This window comes from Pleurodeles waltl, chromosome 1_2, assembly GCF_031143425.1.
Source record: "Pleurodeles waltl isolate 20211129_DDA chromosome 1_2, aPleWal1.hap1.20221129, whole genome shotgun sequence".
Taxonomy (NCBI): domain Eukaryota; kingdom Metazoa; phylum Chordata; class Amphibia; order Caudata; family Salamandridae; genus Pleurodeles; species Pleurodeles waltl.
Window position 1 is genome coordinate 298,331,625 of NC_090437.1, and position 19,116 is coordinate 298,350,740.

General features: G+C 41.9%; 1 protein-coding gene across 5 annotated transcripts in view; it reads right to left on the reverse strand.

The window, feature by feature from the left end:
• Positions 1-19,116, reverse strand: part of LOC138299827 (broad substrate specificity ATP-binding cassette transporter ABCG2-like) — a 676,683-nt gene that overhangs the window by 80,261 nt on the left and 577,306 nt on the right. For all 5 annotated transcript variants that reach the window (XM_069238424.1, XM_069238432.1, XM_069238461.1 and 2 more), the window contains one exon: positions 3,897-4,051. In XM_069238424.1, coding sequence (XP_069094525.1) covers positions 3,897-4,051 — 155 coding nt within the window. The remainder of the gene's footprint in view (positions 1-3,896; positions 4,052-19,116) is intronic.

The window sequence follows — 19,116 nt, forward strand, 5'->3', positions numbered from 1 at the left end:
TTTTGGGGTTGTTTTCTTCAACAACCTTTGATCCAGAGCAAAAGCTGGAAAAGCACAAATGGGGGATTGAGGAAGAAGAGAAAGACATAAGAACAGTGGGGTGGAGATTGGGGGGAAGCAGGAAGCAAGAACAAGCAAGAGTGAGATGCAGAGGTTGGGACTGGAGGTGGACTGGAGGTGGAATAAAGAGGAATGAGGTCGGATCAAGACTCTGCAGACTAGATATTTAGCATCCTGACCTTCGGTAGCACCAGTCACAGGAATCTGTGCAAGTGTTTGGGCCTCTGAACTGATTCTTTCACAAATAAGCATGGCCTTAAGGTGTAAAAGAGTCCCAAACTACAGTTAAGGGTTTCTTTCATTTTTTCATGTTGATCTCCAATTTGATTTTGGCCATTCACTTTAGTTAACATTCAGAATATGATGACTGGACTGAATGTCAAGTCCTACTTCTTGAACAATTCAGCTAAGTGTGGCCCATATGGACAATGAAAAGTGCAGAGGAACAGAAAAGGGCTGAGAACCTGATAACTAAGGCCCCAAGTGAATAGTCAAAATCTCCAATTCTCTCTCACTCACTCCTCCTGATGGGCACCAATCCAAGACATTAAAAGACTCTCACGATGGAAGGAAATCAGATTAGGAGAAGCTGATAGTTAGGAAGAAGCTCATGGTCAACAGTTTTGAGTGCAATGGACCAACCTTACAAGACCGGGAGTCGGTTATGGAGCTGTTCAAGGAACAAAAAGTTATTCATAGTTTTGAAAAGCTCTTTGCCTGCAGTAGTGGCCTCCATAATTTTATTTCTCTTATATAACATGTTTTTGGCTGCCTAAACTTCTTTATGATAGAGATAGCAATTATTTTAACTAAGATGGCTGTCTGAGAAAAGGATTATGAGTGGCATCTGCTGTGATCGGTTTGCTCAAAAGTTAAAATCCTGGAAATTGCAATTCACTGTCCATCTTCCGAGGCAAATAAATTCAGAACCATTACATTGGATGATACCAACACTAGTCTGTTACACTGCTTATAATCAGCAGAAGTGTGCAGTGAAGTGTTTTTTTTTTTTTTTACACAGAAGTTAATATTAAAGGTAAGCGTATTGATCCTCCTTCCCTCCACTGCTTCTTTCTTCATTTGACTTCCACATACCAGGCCATAACATCCAGCTATGAATTACAGAGCTTGCAATTCACTAAAATTGTCTGGCTTTTAGTTATCCACATTGGGTTCATTTATTTAATCACTTTCAGGTTAAGTTTATCGTCATCACTCAGAGTATACTCCAAGGTCTATTTTTGTGTCACCTGACTTAAATTAGCTCATGTGCAGTCAGGGTATTTTTATTCCCTTTGAAAAAGGTAAGTTGCCTTCCTTTGTTCCCACCCATAAGGAATGTAAGGTTATAAAAACTGCATTGGTCAGACCAAGGCACACGTTTCCACTTCCTTAAGAGTGCCACTTTTGTGACAGGTGCTGTTTAAGCTATGAGCATTATAGGACTGTATAGGAAAGGAAACTACAACACATTTCCAACGTTTTTAGACAGTTTATTTTGTGGAACATGCACACACAGATTCAGATTACCAAGCAATAAATAATTGTGGCAAAAGGTGGCAGCACTGAGGAAAGACGGCTGTCATGTCTTCTGAGCTCCTACTAGGTAGTCCATATGACTGTATGGCCACAAGAAAGAGAATGAAGAAGAGCAGGGGTCAGACTTGAGGGTGCTCTGGCAGTCCACAATCAAACTCCTATAAACTGTATCTCAATGAAGTACTCAAAAGCACCGCCAAGGTCCTTGTGAAGAAATTGTTCTTTCAAAAGCTATTGTTTATTTCTGGCAACCCGGCTATGCCTACTGAGTGGCATGGTAAAGAAAATAACTGGAGGATACACAGGATAGGACCAATGGGCCATGGAGATGAGCTGAGGAAATGCAACTGATAGGCTACATGGATCAGTAGAGGTGTGTTACTTACTGGATTAGGAGAATAGAACAAGTGGCATTCCCTGCCAGATCACCAAGGACTCTCTTCCTGTGAGTGAGAACTGAGTTTCCGGTCCTTCCCCTCCAAAGAACACAGACAGTTCCCTTCATTTAGGAAGGGACCTTCACCTGTTACAGGGTTGGCACCACAGTACACTAAGACAAGGGTGAATGTGTGGTTTAGGGATGGGTAGAGGTAAAGGGAAGAAAGGTTGATTTTAGGGTTCAGGGGTGGGTAGAGGTAAAGGGAAGTAAGGGTGAATTATGGGTTCAGGGTGGGTACAGGTAAAGGGAGGTAAGCATAACTTTAGGGTATGTAGAGGGTGGAAGTAAAGGGAGGTAAGGTTGATTTTAGGGTTTTCGGAGGGTATAGGAAGCTAAGCATGATTAAAGGGTCAGGTGGATAAAGGTAAAGGGAGGTATGAGCGATTTTAGGTTTGGGGTGGGTAGAGGCAAAGGTAGGTAAGGGTGATTTTAGGATTCAGGGATAGGACGAGGGATTGGAAGGTAAGTTTGATTTTATTGTAAAGGTTTAAGTAAGCGGAGATAAAACAAAACTTTTGAAAACCTCCTCTAAATTATAAAAGAGGTAACCAACAAATAAGTGAGTGTTTCCCAGCAGGAAACATTAATTCAGAAAAACACATTTTAAATGTAAACAAACAAAGGGAGCATGTTTACTGCTTCACCAGCAATTAAAGCTACAGGTGGCCAAAATGTTTATTTTGGATATTGGTCACATGTAATAAAGTTTCATTATTGCTAGTTGTTTGCTTTCAGCTATTGGAAATACGAGAACCGAGAGCTTCAACTTTGATCGTTTTAAGTTGTATTGCTAGCAAAGTCTAAAAAGAAAAAAAAAAAACACAATCCTATTGCAGCTGTGCAGAAAACACTAACCATGAAATCAATCAGTACTTGGTCCATGCTCCAGGGAAGGAAACCAAACCTAGGAGCCACAATGAAACCGACATACGCCAACTAGCGTTCACCAAAGAAAGGGAAGGAAGAAGTAATAGTGACATTTAAGCCCATCATTGATAAGCAAAGGGGGGGTACAAGCTCTACTATGGATTTTCTTTTTAAAGAAACAACAGATCGACGCAAGCGACAGTACAGGTGCTGTGTCAGATGAGACCTGAAAATAAGAGTGCTCGAAGGACAAAGTTTTAAAGAAACAACTCATACCTGGTACAGAGGAGTACAGGTTTGGAATTATGTTCTGTCAAACGTAATTTTTTTTACTAAACCTGATGTTTAGAAAATTCTTCTTTTTAAAGTGTCCGAAGCTAACAACTTTGCTTCAACTATTAAGAGTCTAATTTTGACGGGTAGAGTGACCACATTTATGGCTATAGGTCTAAAAATGTAGTTGGAAGCTTTAGAAATCTTATAATTATAACATGTATAATATATGGTTTCAGCTAAACTGCAGTGAAGTTTAAAATTATTTCAGTTTTTGTTTGTGAAAGGCTAACCCTCAAATGATAGGGTTATGATCTTAAATGCTTGTATTATGTTGCTATTGTACCAATTTTAATTACTCAAGAACAAAGTAATTTTCTCACTTCTGGGTCTGTGTGCTGCAATTAGCCAGTTTATAGTACGTGCTTGTCAAGACTACTTGAACAGTTGTTATTAATGTGCTTATTTTTGGCCTGCAACATCCATTCAGGCTTTGATGTGAAACTTCAGCATGCAAGTCACTGACCTGCACCAACTTACTCTTTCTTTCTCTTCTTAATACGCCCACATTCATTACACACGGGAGAGACTCAGCATCATTTGGGATAAAAACAATCAGAGTGACAAACCACCCGGCCACAGAGTAAAACCTGTACCTGCTTCATTATGAGAAAGTAGAACAAAAATGTGCAAAGCAATGAGTCTGGTGAGAACTTACAAGCATAAAGACAAAGCAGATGGTGATGAGAAGGTTAGCCACAGCGACCACACTCTGTCCTGCTGCGATAGCAAGCGCCATGGAAGTTGCTGTGTAGGAGACCAGCATAAGTGTAAGAATCATGACAAAGAACGATCCTGCATTTTCTTTGAAACCTAAAAAATAAGATATTAATGCAAAATATTAGTACCCCTAAGTCACTTTATTAGTAATGATAAACATTCTATTTGGCAATGGCACACCAACAACCAATAACAGGTAGCAGCCAGAGAGACGAACTATTTTAATTTATCACAGAGAACTGTTGGGAACATTCTGAATGCAAGGATATCAGCGAGGGAAAAATATCTGAATGAATGGCAGGCTCTCCTCCTTTTACTCCCCCCTACACTTGCAAAAGCTGGTGGAACCCTCCATCGCCATCCCCAAATACTTTTCTCCTTCTTTGCAGAAATAATCTGCAGTCATGCTTCCTCTCATAGGCTCTTTTCTGTCTGATGCATCTGTGATCAAGGTGTTCTCCAGAGGTCTCTTTTTGCCAGGGGCATAGCACCCCCTCCCATCCCCCCCAACTCCTGCAACCCCAGTAGAGCACGTGCACCCACAACCAGCCTTCCAGGGGATCCCCAACACTTCATGGTGGCCCATTCAGCCCAAAGTGAATATCTGCAAGACATGGGATACTCAGGGGGGGCTTCATTACATCCTGCAGGGAGGCCCCATCATTTTGTGTTATGCCACTGATTTCTTCTAGGGAAATCAACACCCTTCAACTCCAGCTCTCACCAGCCCCAGGTCTGACTGCAAGCCCTCGTGGTTTCACCTTTACACCACCTACAATGATAATACACTCACTGTAGGGAAGTCACACAACTGCCTACTGGACAATGCATTGGTCAAGTGTTAGCTGAAGCTCAATTTGTAAACGAAAGGAATTCTGATAGGGGCTGCCACTCTGTTTTAAGGTTCTGGCCACACAGTATGAGGTTCCTTCCTAACCCCAATATCAGAGTTTGCAATCTAGGTTTCATACTTGTCTATGATCAGTCCTCAGCACTCCAAGAAATCAAAAGAGTGTTGTCAGTTTCCTTTCCCTAAGAGTCAATAACAATAAGCATTTTTTCCCGGCCACCTAGTCTATCCAGGATAGAGGTGCCAACATAGATCCAGGATTTAAAACGGAAAAATAGGATGTAGATATTTACATACAATCACTCAGGGCCGGCTTTAGGGCGGTGCGAGTGGTGCGGCTGCACCGAGTGCGGACCTGTATTGGGAGGTGCTGACCTCGGCGCTATGTTTAACAATGACTTACGAAACTTGCTAAAAGCACCTGCTGAAAAGTTCCTTGTGCATCCAGCTTTCATGAAACAATGAAGATACCTCTTGTGATTAATGTTCCTGCTAGGAAGAGAGATGGGGGCTTTGTCTAGTGGCAACTCTGACTCGCCATAAAGTAGCGTACAGGGTTATTATGCGCTGCAGAGAACAGAACTATATTTTATGTGGATAGCTGAGTGGATTAGTAAAGCCAGCTTTCACAAGCCATTTAAAACAAATGGATGGATGTGAAAGCAGGAGAAAGTGCGTACATGGGGGCGTGAGGAGGGGCTATAGAGAGAGGAGGGTCCCATTTGCCTGGTGGAAGTGACTCAATCCGAGGAGGTGGTCATGGGGTAAGGGGTGCCAAAAAAGACTGTCCCACAGGGCGCCATCAGCGCTGAAAATCTGACATCGATCCGGTATCTTCTTGACCTAATTTGGAACCCCAATCTAGAAAAAAAGCTGCACATTTCTTGGCATCACCTAGACTACGAGAATGTCTTTTATTAGGGTCAACCAGGGTATCTTAACAATTGCTTGCAGGTATTTCGAACAGCAGCAGCAAATATATTAACATAATTGACAGTCTGGGGGACATCTTTCCAAACATCTGACGAACCTGTACTTGCTTCCTAAAAACAATCTAGGTATACCCTTTCTCAAAGATAAATTTGATAAATATCAGGCAAATCCTCCAGCCTAGAGTGAATCTGAGAAATATTCTGCAAATACCAAGAATAACAAAAACAGAAAAGGCACCAGGACTTTTCGGATCCCAAAAGTAAGAAATAGCCTTCCTTTATCAATAAAATACATCTAAAGAAAATCTAGTCAGTTGTTTCCAGGAAAAAAATAAAAAGCATAATTGCATTAGAAGAATGAGCATTTTATTGTATTATTATATACAAAGTAAAGTGGGGGAAATTAAGCTTGAAATGCAAAAAAGGGATGTGGCCGATTTTGAAGGAAGGCTATGACGTTGTTTGTATACCACTGGCTCTCCGGCTCCATGATGTTTCTCTACAAGCTATATTATATGTTTAATAATTCTGAAGAGCAAATTGTCATTGGGTAGGAGCAGTTAAACCACTCCAGCTTCTGATGGCATTAGTCTATTTTGGCGTTTAGACAGTTTGACACCTTTGGATCTGGTTTAGGTTTTCCCCCCAAGGTTTAGGAAGAGCAGAAGTCGGGAGTAGGATCCATGGGTTTATGAATAATGTTTTAAAAGATACAGTGTATTCCTGAAGATATGGTCAGGTCACAATTCCCAAAATCCTCCAAGAGGCATTATTTACAGAGGAGGACGGGAAGGGCTTCCCTGAATTTTAAACTGGAAAGGACTGATCTCACAAAAACTCACTTCTTTAAAGGCAATGAGGGATTGTCTACTGGAGCCAAAAAAAAGTCCAGAAGGAGATGCAATAAATACTAACAAGTTATTCCAGGCCTCGATTAGTGAGATATTGAGCAAGAACTTTGATTTAGGATTCACAAAACGGTCGCAATTCCTCGATAACCACATTGTGTTTTAAAAAAATATATTTTATATGTTTAATAGATAGCACTCCTCTTCAGAAAGATCTCGCACGTTTGCTTCGATACCCGCATGTGTGAGGGTGTGGTCATTAGCTGGTGATGAGCACTATTTGGAATGAATTGTTGGACTGGATCAAAATGCATGTGAAGGAGACATTTTCACCAGACTGCTGGTTAGATCTTTTCAGTGCTCATGTCAACTAGGACTTAAGACAAGGTTACCTTTGAGGCACATCATTATGTGTAGCGATTGTTTGCATAGTAGACTGGTATAGAGAAAATAAATCTGGCGTTCTGATTCACTTCCTGGAGTCGAATCTGCAAAAGGAGCGAACAAGGATCGAAATAGGTGAATACGGGAGCGAGGGAGAAAGGCAAGAAAGATTTCAAGCCTGTTTTAGGGACAAAGTGGGCTCACCGAGCGGTATCTTATTGAGGCTGATCCAAAATCGCAATGGAACAAGTATTAAGGACAAAGAAGAGTGATGGCAAGCTGCTCTGGACTTTTAAACTGTGCCTGAGCGGGTGAGTTAGATGTGATATGACCACTGGTGTGTGGTGAATCATCCAACAGCCTACCTTGCCTCTGCATTTTTTTTGTTTTATGTTTATTTCTAGTCAACGCCTACGCTGAATGTTATACAATGGCAAACCGTATTCCTGTAACACCACACTGAGCAACTTGGGACAGTAAATGCACTATACGAATATATTCAAATACATTATAAATATTTATTAAATAACCGGAATAGGTAGAAACCTGGTATGGTGTGTCTATGATAAGTGCTGTAAGATTTCTTATATTGAGAAATACTGGTTGGCAAAGTATTATTCATAACTGTAATGGCTGTATTCCTGTCCAGTTGTGTATTTCATTCCGTCCACTTTTATTATATATCTATTTCTCACTGCGTCCTTTGTATTGTAGGCATTCTGTAGAGCAGCCGCTGAGATCCGGACGACTTGAAGACTGTCAGCTCAGGGTTCGTGTTAACAAAGGTACTGATTTAACCATAATCTGATGAGTCTCTGATTAGGACAACCTCCACTCAGCAGTCACCTGTCACAGTTGTGCCTCCTTGGACTGTCATATTTCATTGTTACGACAACGGGAGACGTTTGAATTCATCACTAATTTCTGAGTGTGAGCGGACTATTATCTTAATTGTTCACCTGCTTTTTGGATCACGTGCTTGTTTGTACTAATAAAGTTTGGTTTGCAGCTGTTGAGCATGGAAAGCAAAAGGTCCCTGTGTGGAGGGCGTTATCGAGTATACTTATGTTCTTATCATAACCTGCTGTTAGTGGCTGTCTAGCTTGGTAGGATTCATGCTTACCTGACCAACTGAAAACTGAGCCTGTGCTAGTTTGTTTCTGTGCACTGTCCATGTCTTTCCAGCGATCCTTCGATTGTGTGACGTACCACGCATGCACGCAACATGCTGACGCAACAGGAGTATTATTATAATAAACATTTAGAGAACGCTTGATTACTTCAAAAGAATCCTGGAGGTAAGCAATGGTCACAACCTCCATTTACACACCCAGTTACAGGGTGGACAGCCAAAGTCCTAAGCAGCTTCCTGAATTGACTAAGATTAGAGACCCGCCTAAAAGGTAAAGGTAAACTATTCCATTGGCGAGAAGCCTACTATATAAATGGCTGCACCAGAAGATTGGCATTTGTGGAACACAGATGGCAATGAGGGCAATACTGCTTAAACATGTCACAAAGGTATACAAGACCTGCCTGATAGAAGGCCCTGTGAACATCTCACACAGGCTCAATTAGATACTAAACAGAGTATGACTCAGAGGCGACCCTCAAAACACTCTGTTCAATACGACGGATCTCAGAGTGGCACGAATGGTGGTGGATCGTTTGAACTCTATTATCAAGATATGAAGCACACTACTTCAAAGCTGTGCCCTGAATACCAAGGTCAGAACATGAAGGTCAGAATCTCATGAGAGAGTACTGGAAGCAGCTGACATCTAATGCCAGGAAAACAAAATTGCCTTTGTTGGCTGCACTCCTAAGGTCATCCAGGACAGAAACCAGCATGGTTTCTGTACCGTGTGTGGGGCGAAAGCCAGACTGGACTGAATTCAACAAACTATTACTCTCAAGATAGGCTGAGAAACCTGAGTTCACATGTTTTTCTATTATCTTTGTTGGAAATGGAAGCAATGAAATTGGCAGAAAATTACTAAGAATGGTGCGGTAGCACCAGACAGGTTTCATGCCGGTCAGGTCCACACGGCTTAATCTTAGGCGAGCCCATAACTTGCTTCATGACACCTGCCGCCAGCCGGACCCCCATTACTTTCTTTCTTTGGATGCAGAGAAGGCATTTGATACAGTCCACTGGCCGTTTCTTAAAAGAGGTACTGGTCAAACTTGGCTTTGGCCCCCGCTTTTTGAAGTGGGTAGCGCTGCTTTACAAAAATCCCATGTCTGCAGTTAGAGTGAACGTGATAACGTAGACAGTATTCCCGACAGGTAAAGGCACAAGACAAGGGTGCCTCTTGTCCCACTCTTGTTCGCTTTAGTGCTATAGGCCGTGGCATGCACCATAAGAAACAACCTGGGGATCGCAGGCTTCCGTGTTTTGGAGACGGATGACATGGATGAAAAAATCTCAATGTACGCAGATGACATACTGGTCTTCATCACCAACCCAGAACACACTGTCCTAATTCTATTTGCTAGAGGAATACGGCACATACTCAGGATATACAATAAACTGGGACAAGTCATTACTATACACCCCATCAGCCCTGACTGACCCGCTTATGTTTCAACCTGGACTATGGGTGGTGTCGGATGGGTTCAGGTACTTAAGGATATTTCTCACAACCTCGTCCGGGTTATGTATGCGTCACAATGCCGTTTGAGTTCTTAAGGACTTCAAGAATGACACAGGGAGGTGGAGAACTTGACCCTGATGGGAAGATCAGCTATGGTTAAAATGATCACACTCCCAAAATTCCTCTATGTACTTCAAAACACATGCCACCCTGCCCCCTCCCTTTGTTGTTAAAATAAATGAAGTCCTACGAACTCTACTATGGGATGGCCTACACCCAAGTCTCCCTAAAGAAACTACAACGTAACGCATACAACAGAGGTGTGGCCCTCCCAGTCATCACAGGATATTACTGGGCATCTCACTTAGTTGCTATTAATGAATGGATCCATGCACCACAAAACCACCCCACACATTGTTTAGAAAGTGCCCAACTCTCGCCAAGAACACACCCACACTACTTCTAAGGGAGTACAAGGACATAGTCTTTCTTGCCGCCACTAGGGTAACTCAGGAGGCCTGGCACAAAGCCATGAAAGCTATGGGATGGCACCATAAAGTCACCCGAGAGATGCCCCTTTGAGAAGGCAACTGGTTTAGAAAGTCCACAAAGCTCAATGGGTTCGAGCTCTGGGACACTAGGGGCATTTCCAAAGTAGCTGATTGCCTACAACATGGACAGCTGATGCCCTTCACATGCATGCAATCGTAGTACCACCTTCACCGCACACAGTTCCTCCACTATGCACGTCTGAAACATGCTTGGTAGGGCAGAGAGATTGCGGGGGGGGCAACATGCCAGAATACACCCCACTAAAGGGACGCGTCCTCGTGGAGGAGTTAGGACAGAGTGTGGTGTCCGCCACACACTGCACGATTAACAATAATATGTCAGATACCCTAGGCCCATTAAGGGAAAAATGGCACTGAGATCTCGGCATCATGGAAGAAACAGACTAGGAGGATGCCTTAATGCACCCATGAGAAGTAGCCATTAAGTCACGGGCCCGACTGATACAATATAAAATACTACACAGGGTCTAATATTACAGACTGCACAAAATGGGCCGGCTCTTCAACTCCGCACTGCGTACGCTGGAGGGAGGTAACTGGAACATTCATCCACACAATTTGGGAATGTGCCCACATCCGGTCATACTGGGAAACCATCATCACCAAGCTCTCACACATATTAGGAACCACAATACCTATTGAGCCACGGTTTATTTTGCTAGGGATTCCAATCCAAGTCGACATGCCACGTACCAAACTTGTATTCTGCTCTCTTGCCTTAGTGGTGGCTAAGAGAGATGTGGCCAGACATTGGGGCACCACAGACCTACCCAGGAAATAAGAATGGCAGCGAGGGATGGACTGCTACATGGCCTCTGAAAAAGAAGTTTACTGCAGTAGGGGATGCCCCCAGAAATGTCACAAAGTATGGGGCTGGTGGTGAGAGCATTACGGACTTAATGTGAAGGAGAATACTGCAACACAGGTTCTTAGCTGCCCTCCCCATGGGGACACATCATGAACATGGGGGGCACCCCTCTTGGAGATTAGGTAACTGCATATTCACTGTCCTGTGGGATACTGGGTTAGGTGTAGCACCCTCCAGAAGCTATGCCAAAAAATGTGTATTGCTCCAAAGATCACGGACTGTGCTCCTTGCCCTTACTGTTTAATTGTTGTAATATGTATGTTTATTGAACAAAAAACAATAAAAATATTTATTTAAAAAAAAAAAAAATAAAGAATGGTGCGGTAGACAGTGGCACCACCCTGACTCTCTTCCATTCTAGGGGAACAGTCCCAGAAGACAAGGAGGCGTTACAGATAGATCACAAAATCTTTGATACAGTGCCAGCAAATTACTGCTAAATTGTTAGCAGAATAGAGTCCATAGAGGACACGGAAGAGATCAAACTTGCTAGCTCCTGGAAGACTTCAAACGAAATCTGGTCAAGGTCCCCCAAAGAAAATGTTCTAATTCCGCATTCATTGACACCAGTGGCCAGGGTCCTTTCACCTATTCACTGAGAACAGGTCTTAACACAAACGGGTGACATGGGCCAAAGACCAAAGAATGAGGTTATCAAAAAAAGATTTCAGCATATGTCAAAATATGAGACATACAGGTCAGACTAGCTAAGGAAGCTGTGATGGTCGAATATCTCCATAAATGGATTTGAAGTGGCCAATATCTCAATGGTAGGAAAATTTGCTTTGGCAGGAACAATATGCTTTTATATGTTCTCAAAGCACTATTAAGTGCTACTTTATTCTCTCGAGCATAGTTGATACACCAGCGCTTTTTTAAGCTTTTTACTAGCAGTCTTGGCCCTTCAAAGCGAATCATCATACAACGGTGAGACTTCAATTAACACACTTCTTAGAAAGTACTGCATCCAAGGCTGACAGTACCCATGGACTTTAGACCTTGATCAAGGTGTCTACAGCCATTTCAGAAGAAAGCCTAGGCCTTTCCTCTGCCAATCGTTTAGTAAGGCTACCAGCATCTAACTTGGGCCAGAGGTGTCTCTTAATTACAGGACATTTAGGAACACCCACTGTCTGTTTAGATGTACTAATCTCAAAATAGATAAAAAAATGATATGACCAAGCCTGAGGCCACAGGGGCCCTATGGTGACTATATCTTACGGGGCCAAAAATGAGGTTGAGAATTTGACCATCCCTATGTGACATAGGCAATGTACCCTGAGAAGGCCATCTTTGGTTTGAAATATGGTATTTGTTGGGTGTCATATATAACTGGTCATTAATGAGATCCAAGATTTGGCCAGAGTTTGCAAGAGGAAATGAGTACTATACAGTATTGCTCTACCACCAGTGGTGAGAATATTTAAACGGTATATTACTGTGCCGGAGTTTAGAATAATGGCTTTTTCTATTTTTCACTCCAAAGGACATTTACCCTGTTGGTAGTGAAGGTTTCTCAAATCTAGTTATGTTCGATGTAGAGTGGACTGCGGACCTTACATCTTATCAATGCAAAACATATTCATAACACCTACTCAACCAATTTCACTAACCACTGGTGAGCATCTCATTCCTTGAGAGGAGTGGAGAAATATTTCTTAAATTACATGACAATGTTTGGGGGAGGATGAATTGCCACCAGAAAAAAAAATGAGGGATGCTGTTACATTCTTTAGGACTGCAAAGTGAAAAAGATACATAAACAGATAAAAAGTGAAAGGCAGATGGTAATGTCTTTATGAATGTTTTTGCTGATGTAAATGCTTATTATATGTCGAATGTTTGTATGGCAACAGAAAACAAGGCAAAGATGAAGGTTTAGATGCCTCTGTGACATGCAGGAAAAACTATCATCTACCTGTAACTTTGGTATAACATGATAAACAACAAATTATAATATATTTTAAAAAAGACTCTAGGTGGATGGGGAAACATCTGTCACACAGAGGGCGGAGTTAAGTAGAATTAAGTATCTAGTGGTTAAAAGACGTAAAGTGTTAAGCAATGACAGCAGAGAATATTATGATATAGTTCTTAACGTAAAAGAGAATAAGCATTGGCAATGCCAACAGGGCTCGACTTGATAAGCTGGTACGATATTTTTTATTACAACCAAATGCCACAAAAATAGAAACACAAAAAAGAGAAAAGATACCGCCACCTAAGAATGGCAGCTGAAGGCTTGCAATAAAAAACTGAATTTTACAAAAAAGAGCATTACTGGGTGCTTCATAGCAGAAAAGTGTACTTAGAATGAACTACTGGCTTTGAGTTACTGTGATCTGAAGATATAATTTGACAACTAACAAAATAAAAAAAGAATAAATTGAAAGGAAAGAAAAAAGCTCTACCCACAGTCTGAGCGCGGATGTGCACATGATTAGCGAAATGTCATTCCTCAGAGTGTAGGACAGTCAATGGATAAAGTGGGCTAATACGTTGCCCCAGGAGTGTGCTTTGGTGGGCAGCACCAAAATGTGAATGACAACTGAACAGGCCAATGGATGAACTTGGCTTACACAAAGCCCCTTTGCATTCATTTTTTATGATTTTGTTTTTAAATTATTATTATTAGGCTGGTAAGGCATGCACAGCTGTTGCTAGGCCAGACCTAAAAATAAATCATTGGCAAATAAAAAAGGTTTCGCCCTTGCAAGATCTATTGGTTTTGTGAATGTTTTTTAGACATGTTGCACAGCAGCATGCGGTGCTGTGTAATATGGCTATGACCACATCATAGCAGTTTTTTTCCCCATTTAGGACATGTTGCACAGCAGCAATGAATGTAAACATAGTGCTGGGTGGGGAACAGTGCTAAGTAGCACGAGGGAGGAGGGAGGACTGAAACAAAACAAACAGCAGGGGTGTGGGAGGCAAAAGGGACACAGGGGCTATGAGGGCAAAACAGACGGGCTGGGGGAACAGATGTTGGGGTGGGGGAAAACTGACAGCAAACAGAAATAGAGCGCTGGGGGTGGCTGTGGGAAAACGGACAGGGGGTTGGGCAGTTGGGGGAGACTGTTCCGTGTTATGTACTCTACATGAGTGGCCAAAAGTAAACAAAATCAAAAGTACCTGTAGCAGCACGCAGCCAGTGAAAGTACACAGGCCGCAAACAAGAAGCTGTGCTCCCAGGCATGAACGGAACGCCAGGAGAACACTACAGGTGAGCAGCTGGCAGGAAGCAGGAGGCATAACCAGTAGGAAGCAAGGAAAACAGAGTGAAGCGGAAGCCAACCAATGTTAAGCATTGGTAAGTAAGGGACGGGCTCCCAGTCTGTTTTTTAAGCCTTTTCTTTACAATAGCTTTATCTGACAGTGCATGAGTGCTCTAGGCAAAATCTAATGAACTCAAAAAACGGTATGCTTAATGACTATTGCGATGTGAGTTTATAAATCATAGGAGATTCAAGTTTGCCATATATGGGTATTTTGCAAAGTGTCTGTAGAGAAATGTGTAACATAATGTTGAAGAAATGCTATAACTTCCTTATGTCATCCGGTGGGTGTGGAAGGGAATCAGTTGGTATAACTAGATTCAGATAATTCACCTGTAGATTTTTTTTAAACAGTTACTGAAGGGAACTGCACATTTTTTAAAAGAGTGCCCCCCATTTTAGCCTGGTAGAACCAAAGAACTCTGAAAATTGTACTCAATGTCAAAAGTAAAGAGCACGTAAAAAAAGTACAAAAAATGTCTGGATGTATTTTATGGTAATTATGGAAAAATAAAGAGAAATGCAGCACCACCATACACTAAAATGTGATACAGAGGCTACAATCTGTGAAGTCAGGAATGTTTCAGTAGCTGTCAGAGGGGAAGCAACAGCAGAACAAAAAATAAAGGTGTTGGATTGTATTTAACGTGAGTCAGTAGAACGATTAACTACTTTGGTCAAAGCATGCGAGCAAATGGAAAGCTGAGGTTATATGTCAACCTTAGGGATCTAAACAAGACTATACTATTTGATACAATTCCTTTTCTACATATTGGCCAAATGTTAGCTACAGATAAAGGGGCAAGTTTGTTCAGTACTTAAGACCTTTCAAAGTCATATCAGCAGGGCACTGACAGTTTATTACGGCAGTGGATTGTTTTCAATTCTGCAGAAGCCATATAAGTGGACATCTGCGTCAGAAGGATTTTTTAAAGCTTAATGCATGAGAAGTTGAAAGAGGAGGCACAAGTAACATTTCATCAAGAACAATACTAAAGAAGAAAATGACTGCAGACTGACTAAGGTATTGGGAACTTACAATGAAAAAGGCCTGGTGGTAGAATACACCAAATGTAAATGTGCAAGTCTTAGGCTATGAAATTAGCAGAATGTTTGTAAAACTTAAATAAGAAAGCACATACTAGAAGAAGCCCTCGTCATCAGGATGAGGATGAGCTAAGACCACTCTTGGATCTTGTTGACTTTTTTTCAAAATTGTTCATAATTTTACTGATGTAACCAAAAAATGAGTCAAATCCAAATAGCAGGATGAGTGTGTAACAATCTTTGGGAACATCAAAGCACAATCTGAAATGCACCAGCGCTACATTGGTACAATCCTAAAGAAAAAGGATCATTACCCTGGATAGGTTCCACGGATAGGTTTGTCTAGTGACTAGGCCTGTTCTTACACACGGAAGTAAAGGGAAATGAGTGCAATTTCGTTTTTGTCATGCTCTCCAACGCCAAATAAACAATGATACTCTGTTGTGGAACAATACGTCCTTGTGTGTGGGGTCTTGCACATTTTAGGCAGCTTTTGTGGTGGTGTAATGAAAATGTCACTTACCCAGTGTACATCTGTTCGTGGCATCAGTTGCTGGAGATTCACATGTTCTGCATAGCTCGCCATTTGGTGTTGGGTCGGAGTGTTACAAGTTGTTTTTCTTCGAAGAAGTCTTTCGAGTCACGGGACCGAGTGACTCCTCCTTTTGTCTCCATTGCGCATGGGCGTCGACTCCATCTTCGATTGTTTTCCCCGCAGAGGGTGAGGTAGGAGTTGTGTTGTAGTAATAGTGCCCATGCAATGGAGTGACTAAGTATGTACCTATTGAAGGGTAAAATAATATATATACAAATATACAAAGTTGAAGCTAACTTCCGAATTGCTACAGGCTCCCGGGGAGGTGGGTGGGCACATGTGAATCTCTAGCGACTGATGCCACGAACAGATGTACACTGGGTAAGTGACATTTTCAGTTTGATGGCATCTGTCGCTGTAGATACACATGTTCTGCATAGACTAGTAAGCAGTTATCTCCCCAAAAGCGGTGGTTCAGCCTGTAGGAATGGAAGTGGTTTGAAATAACGTTCTTAACACGGCTTGACCTACTGTGGCTTGCTGTGCGGATAGCACGTCTACACAGTAGTGCTTGGTGAACGTGTGTGGCGTAGACCATGTGGCTGCCTTACATATTTCTTGCATTGGGATGTTTCCTAGAAAGGCCATGGTAGCACCTTTTTTTCTGGTTGAGTGTGCCCTTGGGGAAATGGGCAGTTGTCGTTTTGCTTTAAGGTAGCAGATTTGGATGCATTTAACTATCCATCTGGCTATACCTTGTTTTGATATTGGGTTTCCTGCATGAGGTTTTTGGAATGCAATAAATAGTTGTTTAGTCTTTCTGATGTTTTTCGTTCTGTCAATGTAGTACATTAATGCTCTTTTGACATCTAATGTATGTAGTGCCCTCTCAGCTACGGAATCTGGCTGTGGGAAGAACACTGGTAGTTCCACTGTTTGATTTAGGTGGAACGGTGAAATAACCTTTGGTAAAAATTTAGGATTAGTCCTTAGGACGACTTTATTTTTGTGTAGTTGAATAAAAGGTTCTTGTATTGTAAACGCCTGAATTTCGCTTACTCTTCTTAGAGATGTAATGGCGATGAGAAATGCAACCTTCCAGGTGAGGAACTGTATTTCGCAAGAGTGCATGGGTTCAAAAGGTGGACCCATGAGTCTTGTTAAGACAACATTTAAGTTCCATGAAGGAACAGGTGGTGTTCTTGGTGGTATAATTCTTTTAAGCCCTTCCATGAATGCTTTAATGACTGGTATCCTATATAGGGAAGTTGAATAGGTAGTCTGCAGGTATGCAGATATTGCCGCAAGGTGTATTTTAATGGAAGAGAAGGCTAGGCTAGATTTCTGTAAGTGAAGCAAGTAACCCACTACATCCTTTGGAGTTGCGTGTATAGGTTGGATCTGATTATGATGGCAGTAACAGACAAACCTCTTCCATTTACTTGCATAGCAGTGCCTAGTGGACGGCCTTCTGGCTTGCTTTATGACTTCCATACATTCTTGGGTAAGTTGTAAGTGTCCGTATTCTAGGATTTCAGGAGCCAGATTGCTAGATTCAGCGATGCTGGATCTGGATGTCTGATCTGTTGGTTGTGTTGTGTTAACAGATCCGGCCTGTTGGGCAATTTGATGTGGGGTACTACTGATAGGTCTAGCAGTGTTGTGTACCAGGGTTGCCTTGCCCAAGTTGGTGCTATTAAAATGAGTTTGAGTTTGTTTTGACTCAATTTGTTTACCAGATAAGGAAGGAGAGGGAGAGGAGGAAAAGCGTAGGCAAATATCCCTGACCAGTTCATCCATAGGGCATTGCCTTGGGACTGCCTGTGTGGGTATCTGGATGCGAAGTTTTGGCATTTTGCGTTCTCTCTTGTTGCAAACAAGTCTATTTGAGGTGTTCCCCAGAGTCTGAAGTAAGTGTTTAGACCTTGGGGGTGAATTTCCCATTCGTGGACTTGTTGGTGATCTCGAGAGAGATTGTCTGCAAGTTGATTCTGGATCCCTGGAATAAACTGCGCTATTAGGCGAATGTGGTTGTGAATTGCCCATCGCCATATTTTCTGTGCTAGAAGACTCAACTGCGTTGAGTGTGTGTCCCCCTGTTTGTTTAGATAATACATAGTTGTCATGTTGTCTGTTTTGACAAGAATGTATTTGTGAGTTATAATTGGTTGGAAAGCCCGCAATGCGTGAAAAACTGCTAGCATTTCTAGGTGATTTATATGCAGTTTTGTTTCATGTACGTTCCATTGTCCTTGTATGCTGTGTTGATCGAGGTGTGCTCCCCACCCTGTCATGGAAGCATCTGTTGTTATTACGTATTGTGGCACTGGGTCTTGGAATGGCCGCCCTTTGTTTAAATGTATACTGTTCCACCATAGAAGCGAGAGGTAAGTTTGGCGGTCTATCAACACCAGATCTAGAAGGTGGCCCTGTGCTTGTGACCATTGTGATGCTAGGCACTGTTGTAAGGGCCTCATGTGTAGTCTTGCGTTCGGGACAATGGCTATGCATGAAGACATCATGCCTAAGAGTTGTAATATCATCTTTGCTTGTATTGTTTGTGTTGGATACATGCGTTGTATGATCTTGTTGAAATTTTGAATTCTTTGTGGACTTGGAGTGGCTACTCCTTTTGTTGTGTCTATTATGGCTCCCAGGTATTGTTGTACTTTGCACGGCAAAATGTTGGATTTTGCAAAGTTGACGGTGAAACCTAGTTTGTAGAGGGTTTGTATGATTTGATTTGTGTGTTGTAAGCACTTTGTTAGTGAATTGGTTTTGATTAGCCAATCGTCTAGATACGGGAATACATGTATTTGCTGCCTTCTGATGTGTGCAGCCACTATTGCTAGACATTTTGTAAAGACTCTTGGTGCGGTTGTTAAACCAAAAGGCAATACTTTGAATTGGTAATGTATTCCTTTGAATACGAACCGTAGGTATTTTCTGTGAGATGGATGTATTGGTATATGGAAATACGCGTCTTTGAGGTCTAAGGTTGTCATGTAGTCCTGTAGTTTTAGCAATGGTAACACCTCTTGTAGCGTGACCATGTGAAAGTGGTCTGATTTGATGTAGGTGTTTAGTATTCTGAGGTCTAGGATTGGTCTCAGTGTTTTGTCCTTTTTTGGTATTAAGAAGTACAGTGAATAGACTCCTGTGTTTGTTTGTGTGATTGGTACTAATTCGATTGCATTATTTTGCAATAGTGCTTGAACTTCTATTTCCAGAAGGTCGGAATGTTGTT